Source organism: Cephus cinctus, unplaced genomic scaffold (assembly GCF_000341935.2).
Source record: "Cephus cinctus unplaced genomic scaffold, Ccin1 Ccin1_scaffold0006, whole genome shotgun sequence".
Classification (NCBI taxonomy): Eukaryota; Metazoa; Arthropoda; class Insecta; order Hymenoptera; family Cephidae; genus Cephus; species Cephus cinctus.
In genome coordinates, this window is record NW_014332757.1 from 27,895 (window position 1) to 50,612 (window position 22,718).

General features: G+C 36.2%; 1 protein-coding gene across 1 annotated transcript in view; it reads right to left on the reverse strand.

Moving 5' to 3' along the window:
* The window catches only part of LOC107266881 (C-type lectin 37Db), a 41,684-nt gene extending 19,537 nt beyond the window's left edge, over positions 1–22,147 (reverse strand). The window contains exons 1-2 of the mRNA XM_015737999.2: positions 21,985–22,147; positions 21,535–21,676 (exon numbers count right to left, since the gene is read on the reverse strand). Of these exons, the coding sequence (XP_015593485.1) occupies positions 21,535–21,610 (76 nt within the window). The 5' untranslated portion in view covers positions 21,611–21,676; positions 21,985–22,147. The remainder of the gene's footprint in view (positions 1–21,534; positions 21,677–21,984) is intronic.
* Positions 22,148–22,718: the final 571 nt, after the last annotated feature.

Genomic DNA, 22,718 nt, shown 5'->3' on the forward strand with positions numbered 1-22,718 from the left:
TGATTAGAATTTCCAATGGGAACCTCTAGTTTGTATCGCAGATTTAGATTCTTCATTAAAAAATACTATATGTAAGTTTTATTCGAAATTTTTTTCGATTCACCACAGATGGCGCTGCAATCGCAAAAAATGAAATTATTGATTATTTGAAGGTATGCGCTTACAAACGAAAGATAAAAAAGACATGGTAAATGTTTTCAGGAGAGCTATTCAATTGTAATTAATTTAATTTAAGAACCCTCTCCGCCCCCGTAGGAATGAGGTTAAAGTAGAGTAGAAAAATTAGAAATCTAAACTTTACTTTTTAAACGCTAGATTCTCGTATTGACTCTAGGTATGGAAGCAATCAACGGATTAATTACATTTAGCGCTACCCAGGAACAACGACGTGGACGTAGTAGTTGTCTGTTCCTTTGTCGGAATTCATTTAGTTCATTTACAAAAATGTTACAATATTTATCATCGTTCAAATTACCATCGACAAAATACGGACTGATAAGTTGATCTCCGATTATTCCACACCAAAAATTTCACAGAGCAAAGACGCTGATGCTCAATTTCGCGCAACCAGTGTGGCTTTTTTACACTTCAATAGTACACATTGTGTCAATTAACCATACCACGGTTCGTGAAAGAAGACTCGTCTGAGAAAAGTACTCGAAAAAATAAATTCGGGTTCGGGACCCGCCAAATAGTACTCGATAAGGAATCACCTAAAGTTTTAATAATTGATAAATGACCATTAAATCATAATGAAATGTGGGAAGCAGTAATAATGTAAAAGAGTAGCGAAAACGTTATAGGAAATGTTGAAAATACAATTAAAATGATAGGCCAGTGCTAGATCATATAATAGGCAGATATGTAATGACTTATGTACTTGGCATTAATAATATGATTTCAATACTTTTTGTTAAAAGAATTCACAGCACTCGTATACTTGGTGTAGTTTTTACACGTAAGTGTCTTTTTGGGGGATATCACAAGTTTTTCTCGCTCAACGGGATATAGAAGCTCTTAGATATAGAAGCTCACTTAAATCTATATTGTTACAGACATACAATGTAAATACATTGTGATGTTGCTAATCAGAAAAATATATTGCGTTGTCGAAAATGTTTAATGGTATATAAATTTAATCTGTAAGTAATTTTTTTTAGAAATGCAGAAAGATATATAAAAATTTTTAAAGAAAATGTAATCTTGAATGCATATAAGCGTCATTAATGGTGTGTCCAACTTGGTGAAGCCGTGTGGTAAACGTAAGAGAGGAGAGTGTGCTGGATTATTTACGTATCTCAGGCCATGCGAACAACAGAAAGGATACTCTGGTGTGAGCGAAGCACCGAAGAGTAGCTCGTTGCATTCTTTTCTGGACATTCTGGACTTCCATATCCGATAGCTAGATTCAGGAAACGACAGAGCGAGGAGCACCTGGACACCCTGGACTTCCACGTCCGATACCTTCGGGCTAGAGACCTTAAATAGTGATCTCACTAGATCTTCTTATATACATACATATACACAAATCTTAACTAAACAATTATATTGCATAAGGCTGTTCAGGTTTAACTCTGTGTTTACGCGCTCTTGCTAAATTCGGTATTAAACTCATAGTTGTGCTCGTGGGATCTCGTAGCCTGAAACTGCTGTTATACTTTAATCGGCAAACCCAAAGAACAAAAAGACATGGAAGTTGTATAGGCTCATACTGGTGCTAGACTTTTGATTTAGGATGTCTAATATTACTAACACATAAAATAGTTATCTACAGTTATCTCCGGTACCTGCACGTATAAAAAAAAAGCCCGTTATTATCACGCAGAATAAAAACGTCTCATTGCCTCTGTTCAGTGAAACCAAAGATATATTTGTACTCGGTGATCGTATGTTTCATCATTTCGTCTCATTCCTTCTGACCTTGTATTATAATAAGAAGCTTAATGCTCTAATATTCCATTTTGTAATTAGATATTTTATTTGAATATACCAATATTTGAATGTCAGTTAAATAATTACATGATAATAAGTATGAATATTTCAATTCAACTTTCCACAACTTATGAGCTCAATAATTACATCAAATTATAGATTACACAAAAAAATACAGACGAGATTCAAAATCTTATAACAATAAAAACAAAAATAAATCTAACTACATCCATTAATCCTTCACCCATACATATCAGATACTTTTAAAACTCTCTAACCGCTATCATGTTTCACAGAATTATTGCGTCGGACAGAATTATTATATGTATATTACAAAACTAATATACGTGCGAGTCCTGTGCGTAGAATACGGCCGATCGTGATACTCAATAAGGTGAATGCGTCGTCTTCTCATATTTTTGGATGAACATCTATAGGCCAGTTGCAGTTATCTGCACACCATTTAATTTGGATCCTGATTTAAAACCTCTCGCTCGAGAACTTTGGTTCTCGTGTTATTACGCACGTATGCTCCGTCATTGAGTGGTAGATGTGAAAGACTAATCCTCGTCTTTAGGCTCTTGCGCGTATTTGCTAATTTAATAATACAAAAACAACGAAAAGATTTACCAATCGAATCTTTGTAACAAGATCATTTAACAAGGTATGAGGCATATCTTTATTCTCGAAACTGTCTGTCAGTTTCGGTCGGGTGTTACTTAGCGAAAGGTACGAGAACGTTGTCGCGACGGATCACGCTGGAACTCCGGTGCTGGCAGGTGGGGATGCCAATATAGAGAGCACTGCGGTGCAAAGTTATTTTGGCTCGTGTTTGTAAACTCGTTGCAATGCTTACTGTATTAAAAAGGCGATCAATAATTTTCAAGAGTTGGTGACGGTCCGGAATTTCATTTTTTCTTTTTCTTTTATACGTGTTTGCAGACACATTGGAAGTGTTCTTTAAGTATAGCAGAGCTAAATGCGTTGAATTTACACCTGGCTAGCGTAGCAGTCGAGCCCTACACACTTAAGCTCGTGTTTGTGCGTTACTTTCACACACTTTTAACACTTGTCAAATTGCCAGTTTTTTAATAATGTTGTCAACAGAATCAAATCTGAATCCATTGGTTACCATTGATTAGTAATACTAATAATAGATTACAATGCTAATGATAGATTTTGCTAAGGGCGGGGCATTCCCCATTTGTGCTTCCTAGGTAAAGAACCGTACCGCCTTGCAGAAAGTTTCCGCGGCTATTAACTTTCTCAGAAACTTTCGCATTCGTCTACGAATCTTTTTCGGAAATTATGGTTTACCGAGTTCGCTCAATTGCAAATAATACGTTATTCATCATGGAATTTACAGAAAAAAATAATAATCGGGAATTACTATCTGTCTCGCTATGAGAGGTAGGAATAAGAATGATAGCTGCTGTAAGGAAGATGGCTAAAATCATTGGCGCAAACTATATTGTACGATAGTAGAGTACCTGATTCTGTGTTAGAAAACTCAGAAAGCGTGGCATGAAAATTCGCCACCGTTGTACGCTTCTCTTGCTTATCTTTACTAGCGTAAATCCTTCCAGCACTAGTTTGTTTTATAGCGAGTCAGAATCACGAGCCCAAGAAGCTCCTTATCGAATCATGCGGGATTCAGGAGTGCTCCGTGTTACGATACAATACATTCGGATTAATCCTATTGAATCCATCAAAATAATATTGAATCTCTTTGACTGCTATTCCACGAAGTGAGATCGGAAGAACTCAAATATCCTGAACATTGAATATCCGAACTTATACGGTCGTAAATATAGTGTTTTTCACCTATTTGCCATATTTATCTCTGTTTTGTTGTTTTTTCTGCGATTTTTCAAGAAAAATTGCCGTGTTATGTCCGAATGACAAACTTTAATCGTACATAACCTTCTTCCTTTGCGATTTCATTGGCTGTGTACGTATTCTGTATGTATCTTCTACTTAAATTGTTAAATCTGTCAACAGAAGCTTCATAATAATGCTCCTTTGGCAACGTCTTGTTTTCGACAACAATTATTCGTACTTTGCTGACAGGGATGTAATTGCATTTCTTAGGATGAGTTATAAAATATATGTAAGAGAAAGAGAGAGAAATTGATCTAGCATTTGATCTTTAGATCAGTGACATGATGAGCTACGGGTGTGGCATCCCACCAGACTGTGAACGAATGCGTTTGGCGCTTGGATTGTAAAACAATTGCCGAATCTGTCTGAAGCAGCTAACTTTTGCCTTACACGACTGTACATCCCACTACGTAGCTATGACCCGCAGAAATCCTTCGTTCTGATTGGTGCATCTTAAACGCTTCCCATCTAAAAACTATTGACAAACGGTTTGCGGGAGGGTACTCGGGGGACCCCCAACCATCACCCACTTTTAGGTGTAAAAGTAATTCTGGGACACCCTGTATGTACGCGATGTTGCACTTAACAAATTTTCGAAATTAATTATTGAAATTTGAATTGAATGAAAGATGTTTCATTAAGTTCTGTGGATATCTTTCAAGCGCTTTATTGGAATTACAAGTATTAGAAGTTTAAAAATATTAATGCAGTGAAACTTCTATAGGAACTCAAACTTCTAATGTCAAAAACCTCTATAAGGCTATAAATCTTTTCATTTCCTTGATCTTGGAAGACTAAAACTCTGTAAATGGAAAAATCAACATTCGATAACGTCATGCGATCTTTAGCGTGTATAATTTGAATTGATATCCCATACAACAGATCAAAGAACATGTCACAACTGCTCCCGCGAGATTCTGCATGGAGTACTATTGTTTCTATTGTATATAATAAGCGTTATTTATGTGCATATTTTCTTGGACTTATCCAAATTTCCATTGCTCTTATATAATTGTTTGTGCAATAAACTGGTACCAAATTAAAAACTTAAGACTTTAATACTTGAAGATAACGTGAAAGTGAAGGAAGTATTGAATTGCGGTAAAAAAAATGGAACAGGACATTGCTGTTGAATTCGGGATCCCTGCAAGTACATTCTCGATAATGCTCACACGAGAGGAAGACATTCTAAAAAAATAGCACACGTAAAAAAACAGAACTCTTATGTCTACTGGACAAAATAATGACTTTTAAAAATCAAAAGTGCCACAGTGGAAAGCATAGCAAGGAGAGGATCAAAATTTTACGGGCTTCAGATATGTCAGGGACTGAAAAACTTGAAACTGTTTTTATAATGAAATCCAAGAAGCCACATTTCTTTGCAGATTATAATCTGGTTCTATTAGATTACCATTCCAATAAGAATGCTTGGGTGATCGCTGAACTGTTTGCGGAATGATCGGTTCAAATTGATAACAAGATGACGAAATAAAAGCGTAAAGTTCTTCTCTTTATAGATATACGATTATACCGCTCACAATGTTATCCCTCAGTTTCGATTTGGGAAAATACAATTTCTGCCGCCTATCACTAGTACTAAATTAGAATAGCTATATCAAGGAATCATAAGTTATTTTAAAACTTTACATAGGACGGAAATTGTAAGGAATATGATTTCAAATATCGTGGAAGTGAAAACAACCATCATATCTATACTAGAGGCAATGAAAATGGCCAGTAAAGCCTGGTGAAACATAACGAAGGGAGAGATCATCAATTGTTTCAAAAATTGGGAATTTTACCAGGGAGAAAACACAAGCAGACTTGAAATCGGCTGTATACTAGGAACATGGAAATCGAATGGAATCAGATTTCGTCCCATTGTAACGTGGAAAATGCGACGTTTGAAGATTTTGTAAATTGTGATAGTTAGGTCGCTGTTGCGTGATCTTTACCGATTTTCAAATTGTGGACTCTGTTAAGGATGTGACCCTTGAAGATGACCTAATTGATAAGGAGACTCATGAGGACCTGGTTTCTAAACTGCCTGTGACTATTAAACAAGCTACATCGCTGTGAAACTTTTGTATACATTTATAGAGAGAAGCAACAATGTTGATGATAATGTATTCTCTGGTCTTCACGTGATTGTGAATTTTGTAGACTTACAAAATGTCTATGTAATCTAAATTAAAATAATCAATTTTTTAAAGCACGTTGAATGATTTGATATTACACTTTAAATTTATATGTCTCTTTTATGCATAATAATTCCATTGACAATTATTATTTCCATATTATATACATACATTTATACCTACATAAATTATGCATACTGCAACGTTATATTTATCAACAATCTCGAAATCTCGACAATTATCAGTCGGAAACGAAGCAAAATAAAGTAATAAAATAACAACATGTTAAATAGTCGCTCTGGCGAGCAATAGAGGCGAATACACAAGAATTCCCATACGCGACCGTTTTACTAGAACTTAGAACAACGATAGTCAACAAAAGCACATATAATAAATAACGTTAATATGCATGAAAAAGTAACCAATAACAAGTTCAAATACAAAAGATCAATTACAAAGAAATATAGTATTCAGACGTTGAGTGGTTTTAGAGGATTCGAAATCACGAGACTTTTTACAGGGTTTGTGCATTGGGCAGGCGTCTTTTGAAGGAATGTGACACTTTAGTTTTAAAATTAAAGAATGTGTTATATTGTCCTATAAATTACACTCTAATATGTTCTTAAGCTTCTCTTCCACTCTCTCAGACACACACGCACTCTTATAATTGTTTCTAGTTATATTGTCATACCGTAGGCGACAAGAAGTGGGTTTGTGTGTTCTTCCGTGATACTAGCTTCTAGACGTAGGGAAGAGATGCCTGGAACTATAATACATCAGATTGTACGATGCGTCCGAAGACGATACTCCAGTTGATGATGGGGATGATAATGATTCAGTACCCACAGATGATCACAATGACTCCCGTTTGCCGAATCTCTTATCTTGAGGATGGGTTAGACTCAGACTCACAATGACATTGGGAGCTAAGTCTTTTTAGGTGGATCTGCACTCCTGACAGTTCTATTACAATAACTTCACTGCAGCAGGATACAGAGGTATACGGGATACCCTTCCTGACACTAGGGGATATCACAATTATTTCTTAGGCTTGGTAAGAACTGTGGGGAGCTCAGACAGCTACTAATCACAATGATATTGGGAGCTGAGCTTTTTAAGGAGAGAGGCTTGGTGTCTTTGGTCGATTTCTGACAGCTCCGGCACAATAACTTTGCTGCAGAAGATCTACAGGGATGGCAGGTTTCCTGATACAGGGTTAAGACATAATGCTCTTCAAGACTAGGAATTGCCCAGGATGAGTTCCCATAGTTTGCAGTACAGTACTGTTCACTGGTTCGCTCTGGAATAAAGGATAGATTTTCTACTTGCTTCTTGATAATTACACTTTTCACAATTTTACTGCTTCTTGTCGTCTTTCGATGTACAAGAGTCTAGTCGGAGTCGGGATCGTACAACGGAGTCGAGTACAAAGTGAATTCCTATCGAGGAAACCGCTGCTTATATCCTCGAGAAGAATACGTTAATTTTAGTGGGGACAACGATTTTTATACTCCCAAGGCGTTAATGTCGCTTTTTGGATTCGATATTTCGATTTATTGATTGATTTGACTATTTAATTTAAGTAATTGGATCACCGGTTTCTTCAAATACCGACTTACTGGCATTTCTTTTGTGTTTGGCGCGTGCCGCCTGATAGCGCTTGGGCACTTGTTTGTTTCGATCCCAGACGCACGACTGGACTTTGAATTTTTAGAATATTAAAGGTAATAATTTCTAATATTATTTTCTCATGACTGTCGCCATGACTAAGTTTAAGGGAAGTATGTAATATTAGAAATTTAAAAGTCCTATTTTCCCTTTCCTTTGTCGGCGTCGCTGTGAGAGGTCGATACGAGTTTTTGAGGAATTCTAGGATGTGGGGAGTACTCTCAGATACTATTATGCACATCCACAGTGCACTATGCACTCTTATGTGGGGCTCTAGACGTGTCCATCTTCGAGAATGGATGATTAGGAAGGAAAAAGGATCAAGGATAGAAGGGTATAAGAATGGAACGTTACAGTATACAGGGTGTTCGTTATGAAACGCACTGTAGTAACACCGTTGCATTCCTTGTCAAATTCTAATGAATACGTGTATTTTCATTTTTTATTTCATATATCAAAATTTCGAGATAATCAAGGTTGAAGTTGCAATAATGCGACCAATCAGAACGCGTTTAAACGGAGCGTAGATGACGTCGCGAGCCAGCCCGCAAGGCCTGTTTGCACTAGGCCAATAACACTAAGAGTATCATCGTAGTGTCTCTGTTTATCTGCATGTAATTGAGTAAGATACAATCGCTTGCTGTAACGTCAGTGAATTTCAGAAGGTACCCTTTATTTCTTATAATGTCTATTGCTTTAATCTGACAAGATAGTTGTACCAACGTATAACATTTCGAGTGGTACTGAAAAGGACCGATTTTAATATACGCATGACCCAGCTTGAATATCGACATGCTAATCTGCAACAATTACATACATTTTCTATGTTATATTATATTATTATATTATTTTATTTCTTTTCTTTCTTATCGAAACGCGGAACTCTAAATTTAGAATCGGAACAAAAAAAACAAAATCGTAAGCTCAGAATAAAAAAACGCGAAATCGAGAACGTTACCTTCGGCCGTTCACCCTCGTGAAGGCATCGGCGTTCCTGTGGGTCCCAGTTAATTTTCATATCGCCGGTATTAACGAACCGGACTAAACTGGAGGTCGATGGAACGAGCCGACGACACAACAAAACGAGAATCTAATCTAATTAGGTCGAGATCTATGAGAGCGAGCTCAATCATCGGTAACTGACACCGACGGTTGCGGAAATGCACGGTTGCTCAGGATGCAGGTTGTGGTAGAAGGGCCGCGATCCTTTGGCCAATAAAATAGTGTACGAAAGAGAAGTACGAATTCTCGAGAACTTACGAGCGAGAACAATCATTCCATATTGGCTTAAAAGCCACGAGATCGCATCTGAATGCACCGAGAACGCTCAGCTGATCGAGAGATCGAAGCGAGCTAGACAAGAGCGAATCTATATGCTATCGATAATTTTCTTCACCGAAATTACTCACCGAAACCGCATAACTAATTCTCCTCTGCACGAGAGCTGCATCTGACGATGCTGCGAGAACTTTAACACCATCACTATAGCACGAGGAGCGTTATCTTTAACGCATCCCTTATGCACAGAAACGACAGGCGAAAAATACGAGCCGAACCCGAATATACCCTTCTGATCGTTTATTAAAAGCTGCGTTCGAAATGAACGCAACGTTTTAGAAATTTCACGGTTCTACTTTATCAAAAGAACATCACATATTTCAAAAATTTCTAATCTCGTCTGTACAAAAATAAGTAATGATATCCCATTCGAAGTTATATTGTGTTTAGTGCGAACTAGAACTTATATTCGTCTTAGAGAATTAAATAAACAAATAGTCAATTGTTGTACGAATGAAAATTTAAAACATGAAATGTAAAAAATGTAAAATAAAAAAAGTTTGTATGTTGGAATGATTATTTAATACTGTCCTTTCTTGATAATTTTTCCCTCAAAGGGACATTTAACCCCTGTCTCGCATTTATGATGTTAGTACAAGAGAGATAGAACTGATATTTGTTATAAAGTTTTCTTCAAAACCATTTTATACATTCAAAAACTAATAGTCAGGCCGGCGTGTAATTGATAGATATACTTTGACCGTCCCTCTATTATTTTTTTATTCAATGGAAGTTTCCGAGAAAAATGTTTTATAAGTTTATTTTTATTATATTCACCAGAAACCTTCCTTAAAAATTCTTACAGGGATATACGTCTCCTCTTTCACTCTGATGCGATCTCCGTATGCCGCTACTATTGTTGTCATACAATCAGTGTACGTGTTAGCTTTACATCAAACAAATTTCATTTAATGTCGGTGACGACAGCAGACGATTTCGAATTCCCGCTCGTAATGGCCACCGCTGTTGTCACCTTTCCCTATTGGCTGTCTAGTATACAATATGCGCAGTACCACACATTGTCTTCTTCCACCACGGCTGCCGCGGCTTGGAGTTCGCGATGGGGCGTCAAGTTCGAAATACGACACCTACCTTCGCCGGGTGGCCGTGGCCTTGATGCGGACCACTGTTGTCTTCCCCATCTAGGTATGTGCTGATTCGTGGCAGATACTTATAGCTCTTTTTATGCAAGCGAATCGTCTATAACCCATATGTTCTTAGCGGCCAGTCGGTCGATTGTTCTGATGCAGGTTCGGACGGAGATTGGCGATCTCCCGCTATTCTCTTCATTTGCGGGAACTCCGTCCTCCTTCTCTGGTCGGGCTAACACCGATATTGGTCTGGGCTTTAGACGGCTTCCCGAGGTTTTTGGAATTTCCTCCAAGGACTGGGATATCTGACGGGTGATTTCCTCTCATGTCCGGATTTCCGGGACTCATTCTTCGGGCACTCCGCGTCGCGGGATGGCTCTGCTTTGTATCTCGCTCAGACGTGGTAACGTCGAGGCGACGTACGCGATCGGTAAATGAATCGTGACGGTACTAACGACCGAGCGTTGACGGACTGTTTACAAGGCGTCCGGCAATTTTTTCATGTTTCCCGACCTACAGCGCGGCATCCTCCGTGATATTTGAAAGCAAGGTGTTCCTGGTCCCGTAAATTTATTCTCTATATGTACAATTTTTCTTGTCGTTAACCTCTATAACACGAAAGTTGCAAGCTCTTGTTAAAACCTCTATAAGTCGAAGTATTTAATGCTTCACTTCTATAACTTGAAAAGCCCGATAGGCCAAAACTACAATAACTCGAAACATATCTCGTTTCCCTTAAGATTTGAGTTATCAAAGTTCCACTGTATACTATCTGTAAGTAGAATTTAATTTTCTTTGCAAAATTTTACCTTGATTAGTTCAACGATTCATGTTGAAATTAGTTCGGTTAAACGCATACAATTTTGAATGCGTACCTACAAATGAATATAGCAGTATCCGAATGAAAAAAATCGTAGCATCGTATGAGTTAACTCTATCCTATAAATTTGGACATCATAGTTTGTAACTTATAATCTACAATGTAATATTAACCCGTAATAAGCACACCTCTATTGAGCCTATATCTAGTGCGACTTAGGATTTTGCATTTTTGAAGTTCTGTAACATCAGTATGAATAATCCAAAAGTATTCAATAACTAGTGTTTTTTGGAGTGAAAGTACCCCAGGAATTGAATGAAATCTGAATCTCAAATGTGAAAAATAATTTTCTTATAGTAAAAATACTTCAAAATAAAAGTGGAATTCAATGAAAGCCAGAAATGAGAATTTTTAGGTAGTTCAAATTCGCACTCGTGTGGTTACTACGGATTAAGGGATATAGATCGATTCGTGTAATTGGCGAAACTATTCTCTCATGGATATTCTACACTTGTTGATGGAGCAACGCAGTGGATATTCTCCCTTACGTGTTATTCAATTCCGGCGCCTTACTCGGCTCATTTCCGACATGAATGAAAGGTGGTATTAAAAAATATGCTATGAATAAATATTTTTGCTACGTGTGGACGTGCTTTGATCTATTTCTGATATTGACATTCTTATTAAAATATAGTGGTAATGATAAACGGTAATTAATATATTTCTGGGTACGACGTAATCACATTGGAATATGAATAATATGAATAAGAAAAAACTAACAAATTACGATATTTTAAGTATATTAATGTCTGGTTATATAAAATGATTAATTTTTCTTCTAATACTTAATACCGATGTCAGTTTATACCGGGTGTGTCTTAAGCCCCGGACAAGAGACATATCGTTAGATCCGGCGTGAAAAAATAAAAATATTGGCGTTAACAAAAATCAAAGATTTTAATTATTTTATTAATTATTACGGATTAAAGTAAGCCAATCATAAGCGCGTGAGAACTGGCCACTCCTCCTCAGTCTCCTCCCGTTGGGGACAGCCAATCATTCATTTCCCCACAAAAAACAGTGACCGGTGGATACGTAAATATAGTAACGTAAATAAACAAAAGAATAGTGTAAAATGTTTTTTGTGGGAAAATAAATGATTGGCTGTCCCCAATGGGAGGAGACTGAGGAGGAGTTGCCAGTTCTCACGCGCTTATGATTGGCTTACTTTAATCCGTAATAATTAATAAACTAATTACAATTTTTTATTTTTGTTAAGGCCAATATTTTTATTTTTTCACACCAGATCTAACGGTATGTCTCTTGTCCGGGGCTTAAGACACACCCTGTATAATACCATACAGTAGAAAATAAGTAAGAATGCGTAAATGAGTATGAGAGCGTGTGAGTTGTGTATGACTGTTTGTAAGAGTGTACGGATGAGGGTGAGGTCAGCGGACAGGGAGACAGAGAGACAGTTGGGCACTAGCTGTTATCGTGAATAAATAAGTCGAGTATTACCAGATTTACCCGATTGCCGCTCATTACCCTGAGATTATATCCTACAATATATAATACACGAATATGGACGATTATTCAGGAATGTTGCCACCTGAAGATGGTTTTTTTTATATTTTATTTTTATTATTTCTCATGGTAGAATCATATTTAGGCGGTTCAGCCCTAAATAACTGTGTGTATGTACGGAGCTGGCCAATTGAAATGCACCAACTGAAGTTAGACCGTCATTTGATGTCTATGGAAAAAGCAACTTAAGGTGCAGCGTTTAACTCGATTAGCCTTGTATACAGTAACGTCCAATTGAAGTGCAACACTTGAATTTTTGTACATTTCTGTGAAAGTATGACAAATTTCGAAAAATCAAAGACATATTTTTTAGGAAATTTCCTTCCCGTTGGAATAGTAAAGGTTTTATCCCGATCGGATACAAAATGGCCTAATAGCAGGGGTTGGAGTGAAAAAGGCTCGAGGCGCTCGGGGGACTACTACCCTACCACGCGCGCTAAGCATTTGTCCCCCGAGCGCCTCGAGCGGAACTCGCAAAATTTAGGTGTTTTTTCAAACGGATAATTTAACCTCTTGGAAAACTCATTTTTGGATGTTTAAAAGCGCGTTTTAATCGTTGAAATCTCAGCTACAACGTGGATAAATATGAAATTTCTATTTCATCGCCTTCCTAATGAAAAATAGCGGGGAAGCTTCAAGTGCTCTTGCGATATCTCGAGATCTCCGTCACGGGATCATATCTGAGATCAATAATTTTGTGAGAATCTGCAGTATCACTAAAGATGATATCATGAAGAAACTGGACCAGAATGGCCGGCGCGTTCGGAAGTTATGGCCATTTAACTGTTTTCACTTCAAGGGGGTGTAACTCCTCCCGTGTCATAATTAGAAATATAAATTTCCTTCCGGAACTACTAGTTCTCGAACGTTTCAAAAAGTCCTAAAATTCACTTTTTCACTCCAACCCCTGCTATTAGGCCATTTTGTATCCGATCGGGATAAAACCTTTACTATTCGAACGGGAAGGAAATTTCCTAAAAAATATGTCTTTGGTTTTCCGAAATCTGTCATACTTTCACAGAAATGTACAAAAATTCAAGTGTTGCACTTCAATTGGACGTTACTGTATGTATGTTTATACTTTATAGTATTATACTGGTATGGCATAATGTACTCCATTGAAAAGACACGCAAGGATGTTGTTATAACTTTCTTTGTTTGCAATTAACATGAATGGTTTATTTAATTCAAATAATGATCGTTACACGATTGTCTTAAAATTTTAACCATAATATTAATTCCGCGGTCATTCATAACCCATTCATTTTATACAACTCAACAATTAAAAGCAAACATCAAAAACAAATTGAAATATTACTAATAAATGATACAATAAAGCCTATCCAATAGTAACCGGTGATAATCGATATTTCTTATCTGTCCGGATAATGATGACGGTGTCCATCTGCTAATTCTCCTTATTTGAATCCTGGTTCGATTCGTCACGACTCATCAGATTTCCAGTATGGATGTTGTTTTACATTTTAGATTCTGGTGTTGAATAGTCTATCTCCTCCATGCACTTCTTGAACATATCACCTGCTATCCGGTTTTGTTTTTTGTATCAATTTAGGTCCTCTTTTAAGAGCCCTGTCGCCTTTGCTCGCACTTAGCACACGCCTCGCTTACACGACGGTCAATTGACGAAAGGGAAGAGCACGATAATTGCTATTTCTAGCAGGGGCTCTTACTTATTGGAGAGGGAAGTCTATCGCCGACAACGCTATCTATTGACCTCATTCTTAAATAGTTTGTAAGCGCGAGTTTCGTTACAATGTTCTATTTATTCAAGAACGAGAATTTGCAGCTGTTTGGTAGCTAAAGTTCTTTTTACGAATGAAATATATTTACTCACATTGTTGCCCACCATTTCTCATATGATAGAATCGGTTATTACCAGTAGCTTGTGTATCTGTTTGTCCACTATGGCTACGAAATTTCAGTAAAATGGTGGTTCGTGTTACGTAAACGGCAGACGAGACAATGCGTATTAATGCTGCAATCAAAACTTAATCTAACTATGTTGCATATGCACACCGACGAATGTACTGCAATTCTAGATAATGCAGGGGAACAGCCTTGTGAATTCAATGATGTCATCCCAGAATAGGAATATCTCGAATTGCCTTTGAATTAGAATCTCAATAAAGGGGTTGCTATTTATCCACAATACAATGCTAAGATATTACCGAATTTCTAATTTTTGTTGCGATGCACGACGTAATCTCCCGTACGGAACACGGGAATGGTTACGCGCAACGAAATTATCTTATGAGACATACGCAGTGAAAATAATCTAAATAGCACAATACAGATATACTTGTCGTTTCAATTTGACGCCATACATTTCATCTTCCGAACGGTAAAAAATCATGAAATATTTATACAATTATTTCACATTAAAAATCACTACCAGCGTGTTTTAATCAAGCCAGTTGGAATTTTTATTCGATTTATTTAACTATATTTTTAACGATATGGAGTATAAGAATTATAAAATTCATACGCCTCTGATATTTGACTTGGTTCAATGATGATGCGTTTTATTGCTTATTCCCGAAAGGAATAAAACTACTGTACAGCTTGTCCCATAATACCCGTTGGAACTTTTAAGGTTGGAATGTGGAAGATATTTCGAATCGACAGTCCCTCTTTCATTTCTTTTCCGATGTTATGAACAAATGAAGTCGACTAATCACCGACCGCGCGCAATTCCGATACAACGTGCACAGTGCCACGCTTACTCTACAATCATTTGGTTTTTTCTGAAATTTTATTGGAATAACTTACGAGTCGGTTTACTAAGGACAAATTTATACAAAAATAAGGTAGTTAACTAAGATTGATTAAAAATTAATTTAAATAACAAAAAATACAGATATTAATGAAATTGTAATGCGGTTAAATGAACAATTAGGAAAAAAGTTAAAGGATGGGGAAGGTTCGATGTCGGAATAACAATCTCTCATTATTTATTAAATAATGTTTCATTTTTAGCTATTAAGTAATTCTTAGAAAGGCCAATAAACTTTGACTTTATAATTCGAGTGCAAATGTCCGCCTGCAGCAACTAAACAGGCGTGAACTCGCCGAACAACTTTCTTCCGCACTTGCTAAGCATCTCTTCATTAACCATGTTTAGAGATCCATGAAGCCGTGCTATCAATTCTACCTCATATGCCGACATTTTTAACCGGAATCGTAAAACGCATATTGCACCGGCACTGTGTACGGTGCATGCACGCTTTGTAATTGATCGACTTCATTTGTTCATAATTTGGTAAATAACTATCAGAGAAGAAAATGAAAAAGGAACTTTGAATTCGAAATATCCTCCACTTCCTATTCTTAAGATCTTCAACGGCATGATACCCTGTATATAAGAAATACTCGTACCTCCTTTAGAAATGTTTTTTTTATAAAAAACGACGATAAATCGCGAAAACCGCATACCTCCGAAAAGTATGAGTCTTTTATTCTGACGTATTTTGACGTGCTGATGACGAATATAATAGTGAAAACACCCGCAAAATTAATTTAAAAAATGGCTATTTTTACAGAAAAAAAAATACTTTATATTTTTTAAATAAATATTGATTTTAGAGAAAAAAAGTTTTAAAGAAAAATCGTAGCTCATAAAAAATTAGATCTTTTATTTCCTATGCATTTTTATTATAAAAATATTATTTTTCAAGAAAAATGAGATAATGTTAAATAAATAAAAAACTAACCTGCCTAAAAAACCTAAAGAATCTAAAGACTTTAAAATCCAAATTTCAACCTTCCCGTGATAACTTGCATAATTAAGTAATTATGTACTGAAACTAATGAAATAATAGTAACAAAGTCTATCAATTATAATTATTTTTTATTACAATAAATTCTTTTCTACGAATGTTTGTTTATTCATTTTTCTCGAAAAATAATAGTTTTATAATAAAAATGCATAGAACATAAAAGATGTAATTTTTTACAAGCTACAATTTTTACTTAAAACAGTTTTCTCTTAAATCAATATCTAATGAAAAAAATATCAAAAAAGTATTTATTTTTCTTGAAAAATTACCATTTTCTAAAATCAATTTTGCAGGTATTTCTACTATTATATTCGTTATCAATACGTCAAAATACGTCAGAATAAAGAAAAACATACTTATCGAAGATTGCGCTTTTCGGAACTACATCCAAAACGATTGCAGTTTACTTTAAGATAATAAAAAACTTATTAGTGTTTTTTTATTTTTTTTTCCTCATTTGCTCATCTTTTCAATATGTGACAGCTGCCACCATAAACCACTATACTTATCGCAGAACTGTATTGCAGTAACAATCATGTATGTGATCAATTGATAACCAATCTTCAATATTGATGCGGTATTTTCCTTTTATTTTAAAAATTAGTGATCGAAGTGACAATGTACGTCTTAGGCTTTCTTGGATGCATCGCTAAACAGGGAAAATATTTCGGTTCAACAATAGACTCGTTAGAGTCTAATTGTGTACGACCGTGAAGGACAGATCGCATAATCTATAGCGAATTACTTTAAGGATTGTGACCCTATGAATCAGAAGGGTGGCATCCCACTGTTGGACAGTCTACTGTACATAATCGAAATTGGTATTATAAAGTACCTAGGCTAACTTATTCTATTAATCGAAACGATACAGTAGCCCTTATGTTGTTCTTTCACGCTTCTATAAAACAAATACAATACTTTAGCTCCCTGTTTTCATTCATATATTCATACCTTTCTCAAAAATGTATTGATGAACAAACTGGAGATAAGTACCGTGAGAGGGACATTGGTGATATAGAAAGCGGGAGCCTAGTTAAGTTGGATTTTTCATTTCAGCTTCTTGGGAAGTAAATTATGTATTTATATGTGTATGAGACTTAAAATGCTTAAAAAATGAATAAGCGTCTCTGAGTCTGATATTATACAGTAACGTTCAATTCTATAAAATTACTTCGAACTTTGCAGCCTAACTCGAAAGTCTTCATTCGTTGTGCATACGAATAATTTAGTATATTTCCCGTCATTATCATAGTTGACTCATTATTCAAGAAGGACTCTCAATATTAACATATTAATAAAGGAATTTCAATGAAGTAATACTATTATTGGCTCTAAAGATATACACACTTGAATTAATCATTATGGAATTATATGGAATTACTTAATGCCGCAGAAATAAGATTAACAATGAAAGTCACTCTTGCATGAATCCAACTCAAAACTTACAAAAAGGAATAAAAATGTGTCGCTTCTTCTGAATAATTTAACTGTACTCTAATCGTATGTCTACATTCAAAGACAGTGACGAAGCATTTAACCAATTCATGAACGTTAAGCACTGAATTCTTTTGAGAAGCACCTAAGTCATGGCCGAATGCCATGTGCATGGACCGTGAATGAAAGTGAAAACAACTGATCTGGATTGTGGTTGTCGAGCCGAGTAGATATGCATTGCATACTATTCCTATAAGAAGTATCAGTTGCGTGCAACCAGAACAAATAATTTTTTTGTAGACGTTTAAACGACATATTTAAATTAAACTCATGGACTTGACAGTGATTATTTCAGTTTTAATTTAGTGCAATTGTATTATTTAAATCGAATATCGGTTAATTAATTTGACTATCTTGAGAAATATTAATCCAATTCATATATTCTTTTCTTCCATCAATATGTATAAAGGTATGTTTGATTCTTTTCGATTTATTATTTACATAGATAACTTTATATCTGTACCTAAATACGTGGACAGGGAGAAGTCCATCGCATGTGCCCATTAGATCATTGCTATCCACCCTGCTGATCTGAATACCATTCGTGTGATGTTTGTTACGTCATAGCGACTCGGTACCAGAAACTCGTCTGCCCGTAACAGCATTTTTCCTATTTAGGTCGGAGGGAAACGCAATGCTTTAACGTAAGTAAAATAAAGAGTTGTCCGTTGCGTCAAGAATATTGGTCAATGGCTATAAATTGCGTGGTGAAGTAAACCGCTCGATTTTTTAATCCCAATCAGTTGACGATTTTTGTCGAGCTCTTGCGACAAATCCGACTGTTTGTGACCCATGAGTTCGCTGATTTGATAACCTGGAATTGATTGAAGTCAAATTCATCAGTGACTATAAGTATTTAGTGTTACTAATTTATTAACCCTCAAACTGTACACTGGGAGATCCACTGGATCACACGCCAGTGTCTTTTCGACGTAAAGATTGTTCAACTCTTGGAAATGCAGTGGCGTCGCAATTGATAATACGTTTAGGGACCCCACTATAGGGTAGTACATAACCTATTTGCAGTTAGCCCGCGGAAATGGAAGAAGAAACATATAAAGACGTCGAGGGGTCCGAGTGTTTACTTTATGTAAATTTTTCGATCGATAGATAATTCTTTTTTAAGTTTTGTAAACTTTTACTACTTTGTAGTGTAATCATAAATGAAATATAGCCGGCTCACAAGTTCGATCTGTTTGTATGAGGGATCAAAATCAACGAAGTTTCTAGAAAGGCACTAGTGTCACTGCATAAAATATTTGTAACAAAGTATTTATATGTATGGCTTTGCACAATATCTTTTGATTTTCTGTCTTAGCATATGTTTACGGTACTGTGTTACGTTACTGTTCTATCTTAGCATATATTATTGTACTAATACTGTGCAATAATTATGAGAAGAACTTAAGTTACTTCTTTATATATGAGACGTACAAGTTATAGATTGTTTGTACAAAAAGAAACATTAAATAAAGTTCTCCACATAATATTATTCGCAAATAAAACCAAGCTGAAATAAACATAAAAATTGAAACTTTTTCTTTTTATCCTGAAACACGCTTCCTATTTTTTTTGTAGCCTGATTCTTAAATTTTCAGAAGCTAATCGATTTTTGTTCTAAGTTGAACCAAAAAAATTAAAAACCCGACCAATTGTTCCTCATTCCTTTTCGAGCACATTAGAAGTTTCTAATCAGTTCTGCATTTGCGTAAAAACTCAGAATGGGTTCTGAAACTGGATGAATGTCTTGGTTATAGTCAACAGTTTCCAAATATATCCGATTTTTTCAAATTTGATAATCAGACCACAAACAGTACAAAAAAAACGCGTCGCGTTCACTGAATCATGTAGTACGGTTTGTGCACTTAAAAAAGAAGTATGCAGGTCCAAAGTTAAATATTGTATCAAAATATCATGCCTGACGATTGTGACAGAACCAAGTGTAACTGTCAAGAAGTTGATTGTCATTCGGTAACTTTTGCTGAGTAAAGAGAAAGACGGTTAAAACTAAAAGAAAAAATATGTAACTACAACTAGAAGAAGAGAAAAAAGTTATTTGCAACGAGAATACATGGTTTGTGCTTTGGAACTATCTAGAGACATGTCCGGATTCATATCCAGTCTTGCCTTTGGCAACATGGAATATTAATTATGCGAATCGTCACGATTGTGGCATATAAGACACCGTCTTTGCATCATGTCGAAAGATATCAACGACCACTTGCTTTTTAACGTAAGCAAGAAAGTCCTATGGAGTAAAAACAAAAAAAAATATAGATAGATTTCTACTGACGCCTTCCATTTCAAGAAGGCTTCATCAGGTATATTACACGGTGCAGCTGTAAGTTGAATTTATTTTCTACTCCCATCTCTTTACGGCTACTACAGGTTGAACATTCGTTCCGAGTTGATGATAGACGATAGTATGGTATATAGATATATAGTCTTCCACATTTGCTAAAAGCAATTGTAAGTTATAAGATGGTTATGAAATCTACATAGCACTAAACAGCACGAGATAGAATTCCATAACTGTTATTTACTGCTGTTACTTATTATTATATAGTTATTACGTAGATGATAATATGAATCGGTATTTTGGCTTGAATGCAGATGATGTACTTCGCATATACAGATGATCATCAAATAAATGCGAATCATGTATGGCAGCATTCACATTGGAAAACGAATCTGACAAGAGGTTCACCGCAGGAACGGTACGGGGGAGAATGTATACACGAGTCAGATAGTAATGTGTTCCATGGCGCTCTACATTCTATACTCCAAAGTCCTGAAGAAATTGCAACGAGCAATAATATGTATATCCCATGTATTAGTCATCGTATGCGCAAAACGCTATAGTGCAGTTGCTAGTAAAACCTAGTACATTTCGCTACTTATCAAAGGAATTTATTCGAAAGATTCTGTGGTCAATTAGTGAAACGAAAAATTGAAATATACCAGTATTGAAAAAGAAAGTGTTATCGTATCTCCTATTTAACACGCATTTTAGTTCGCTGTGGAATATTAAACCTCGACGTTTAATTACATATTAACGAATTCAGTGCTTCTAATATTGTGTCGTTACTTTCATAGATGCAACTTGAGCAACAAGATTACGAAATATATAATTGCAAGGGCTAATTTATTTTACAATGTATTTACAATAACACTGTGGCGGATGATTTAGGATAACAATCAACCTTATTTCAAAATGAATATATGCGAGTAGTTTTTTACAGAGTGCAATTAAAATAGTTAGCTAAAAATGATTTTGTGGGTTATTGGCACCAGTAATCAAGAGAAAATAAAAACTCACCCAAGTTACGTGCACTAGAAGTTATTGACTTAAAAAAAAACGAGCAACGAGTATTAACTTTCGCTTGAGGCAGCGTTATCAAATAAAGTACATGATATATGATAACTTAGAGTCTGTACGTAATTACTACATGGAACATTAATGTTGTACTTGACATTGTCAAAAGAATCACGTATGTTCTCCCTATAGATGTATTTACTATGTCAATTTCAAAATGTCTATAAAGGGCGTGTAGTGGGTTGGCAACAATTATCATTGCTTCACGGTGGATTCTTCTTCTACTCAAGTCTGGCCTCGTTCTCTTCCAATTAAGAGGCAACAATTGGAGCCCCTACAAAGATCCCGGATCTCAAGGCCAATTAATCGCAAATGCCAAACCCACCCTTGCGGACTCGGCTACCGAGTCGAGTAGATACGGATAATATAATATAAAAAAAAATGAAAAACAAGAATAGAAGAAAGAACATACCATTAAGGCGGCCAGGAATTGCGTGTATTGATCCAACAAGGATAGCAATCAGCGATAGTAGCAGTATTTTCTCCATCTTGTTCTTTGTTGTTAGTACAGAACTGTTTTTGTGTTGTGGGTAATCACAATTCGATCATTTGAACTGGATAGATTAAATTGATTAAAATGGTTCACGATTAAGTTACACACGTGTAAGGTCGCGCGAATGTGAATCTTTAATTACAAAAGTAACGGAGTATGACGCAGGTCGAGAAATTGATTAACACAAAATGCAAAACGTAGGTGAACAAATGCTGCTCCTGGCACTATTAACTGGAGAGCGTCTTAGGTGTGATGAGCACTGTGGATCCCGGGAAAATCGCGAGCAAAGCTACGCCAAGGAGACTATTTGACTGAGATCGGTAACCGGTATAACTTCTTGCAAACGGGATGGCAATCCCGCGTACCTACATGTACTATAGAAACGCACAGGTCTTTCTACGTTCACTCGTCGTGATATCCAGGTAGCTGCCTAGGTACACTTCTCGTAAATGCTTGGAGAAGGTGTATAGCGAGGTTAAGTATCACCGACTTCTCGCAGACCACCTTCTTCCTCCAGCTTCTATAGCAAACGCTGATGAACTGAGCACCGCGAGGCCCCGACATTCGCTTTTCAAATGGATTTCACACTGGGCGACCTTCACCAGATGGTTTGCTAGCCTCGAATACGGGACTACTTTATGGTTGGGATCAACACCGCAAATATGTTTCTCGATAAACCATTATTCCCATACACGTACTTTTGTGTATTAGAATGTGTCGGTAAATCCGATTTAGGATGTCTCCGCAACCAGTTCCGATCGCTGGTTTCGAATAATGTGAATTTGTCGGAGAAAGTTGAATGTACTTCATTATACGATTCTTAAATTCCTCACCGACATGGAATCGCCTCGTAGACTCCCATTGTGATCTCACTTATTATTCCCCCGATATTTTATTTATCTCGTATTCTTTCTTACGGATTACATTACTAGTTCAGTAAGTGGTCCATTACCGTGGCTTTGTGAACAATCTGCCATTCGGAAAGAACAAAATGCGTCTTTTCTAATCAATTAGAAATCAGGCGCGATTAGTTGCCGAATAGTGTGTTAGTAAATAGTGAGTGGGTTGTGCGAGTGACGTGTCGTCGTCCAGCCAGTAACGCA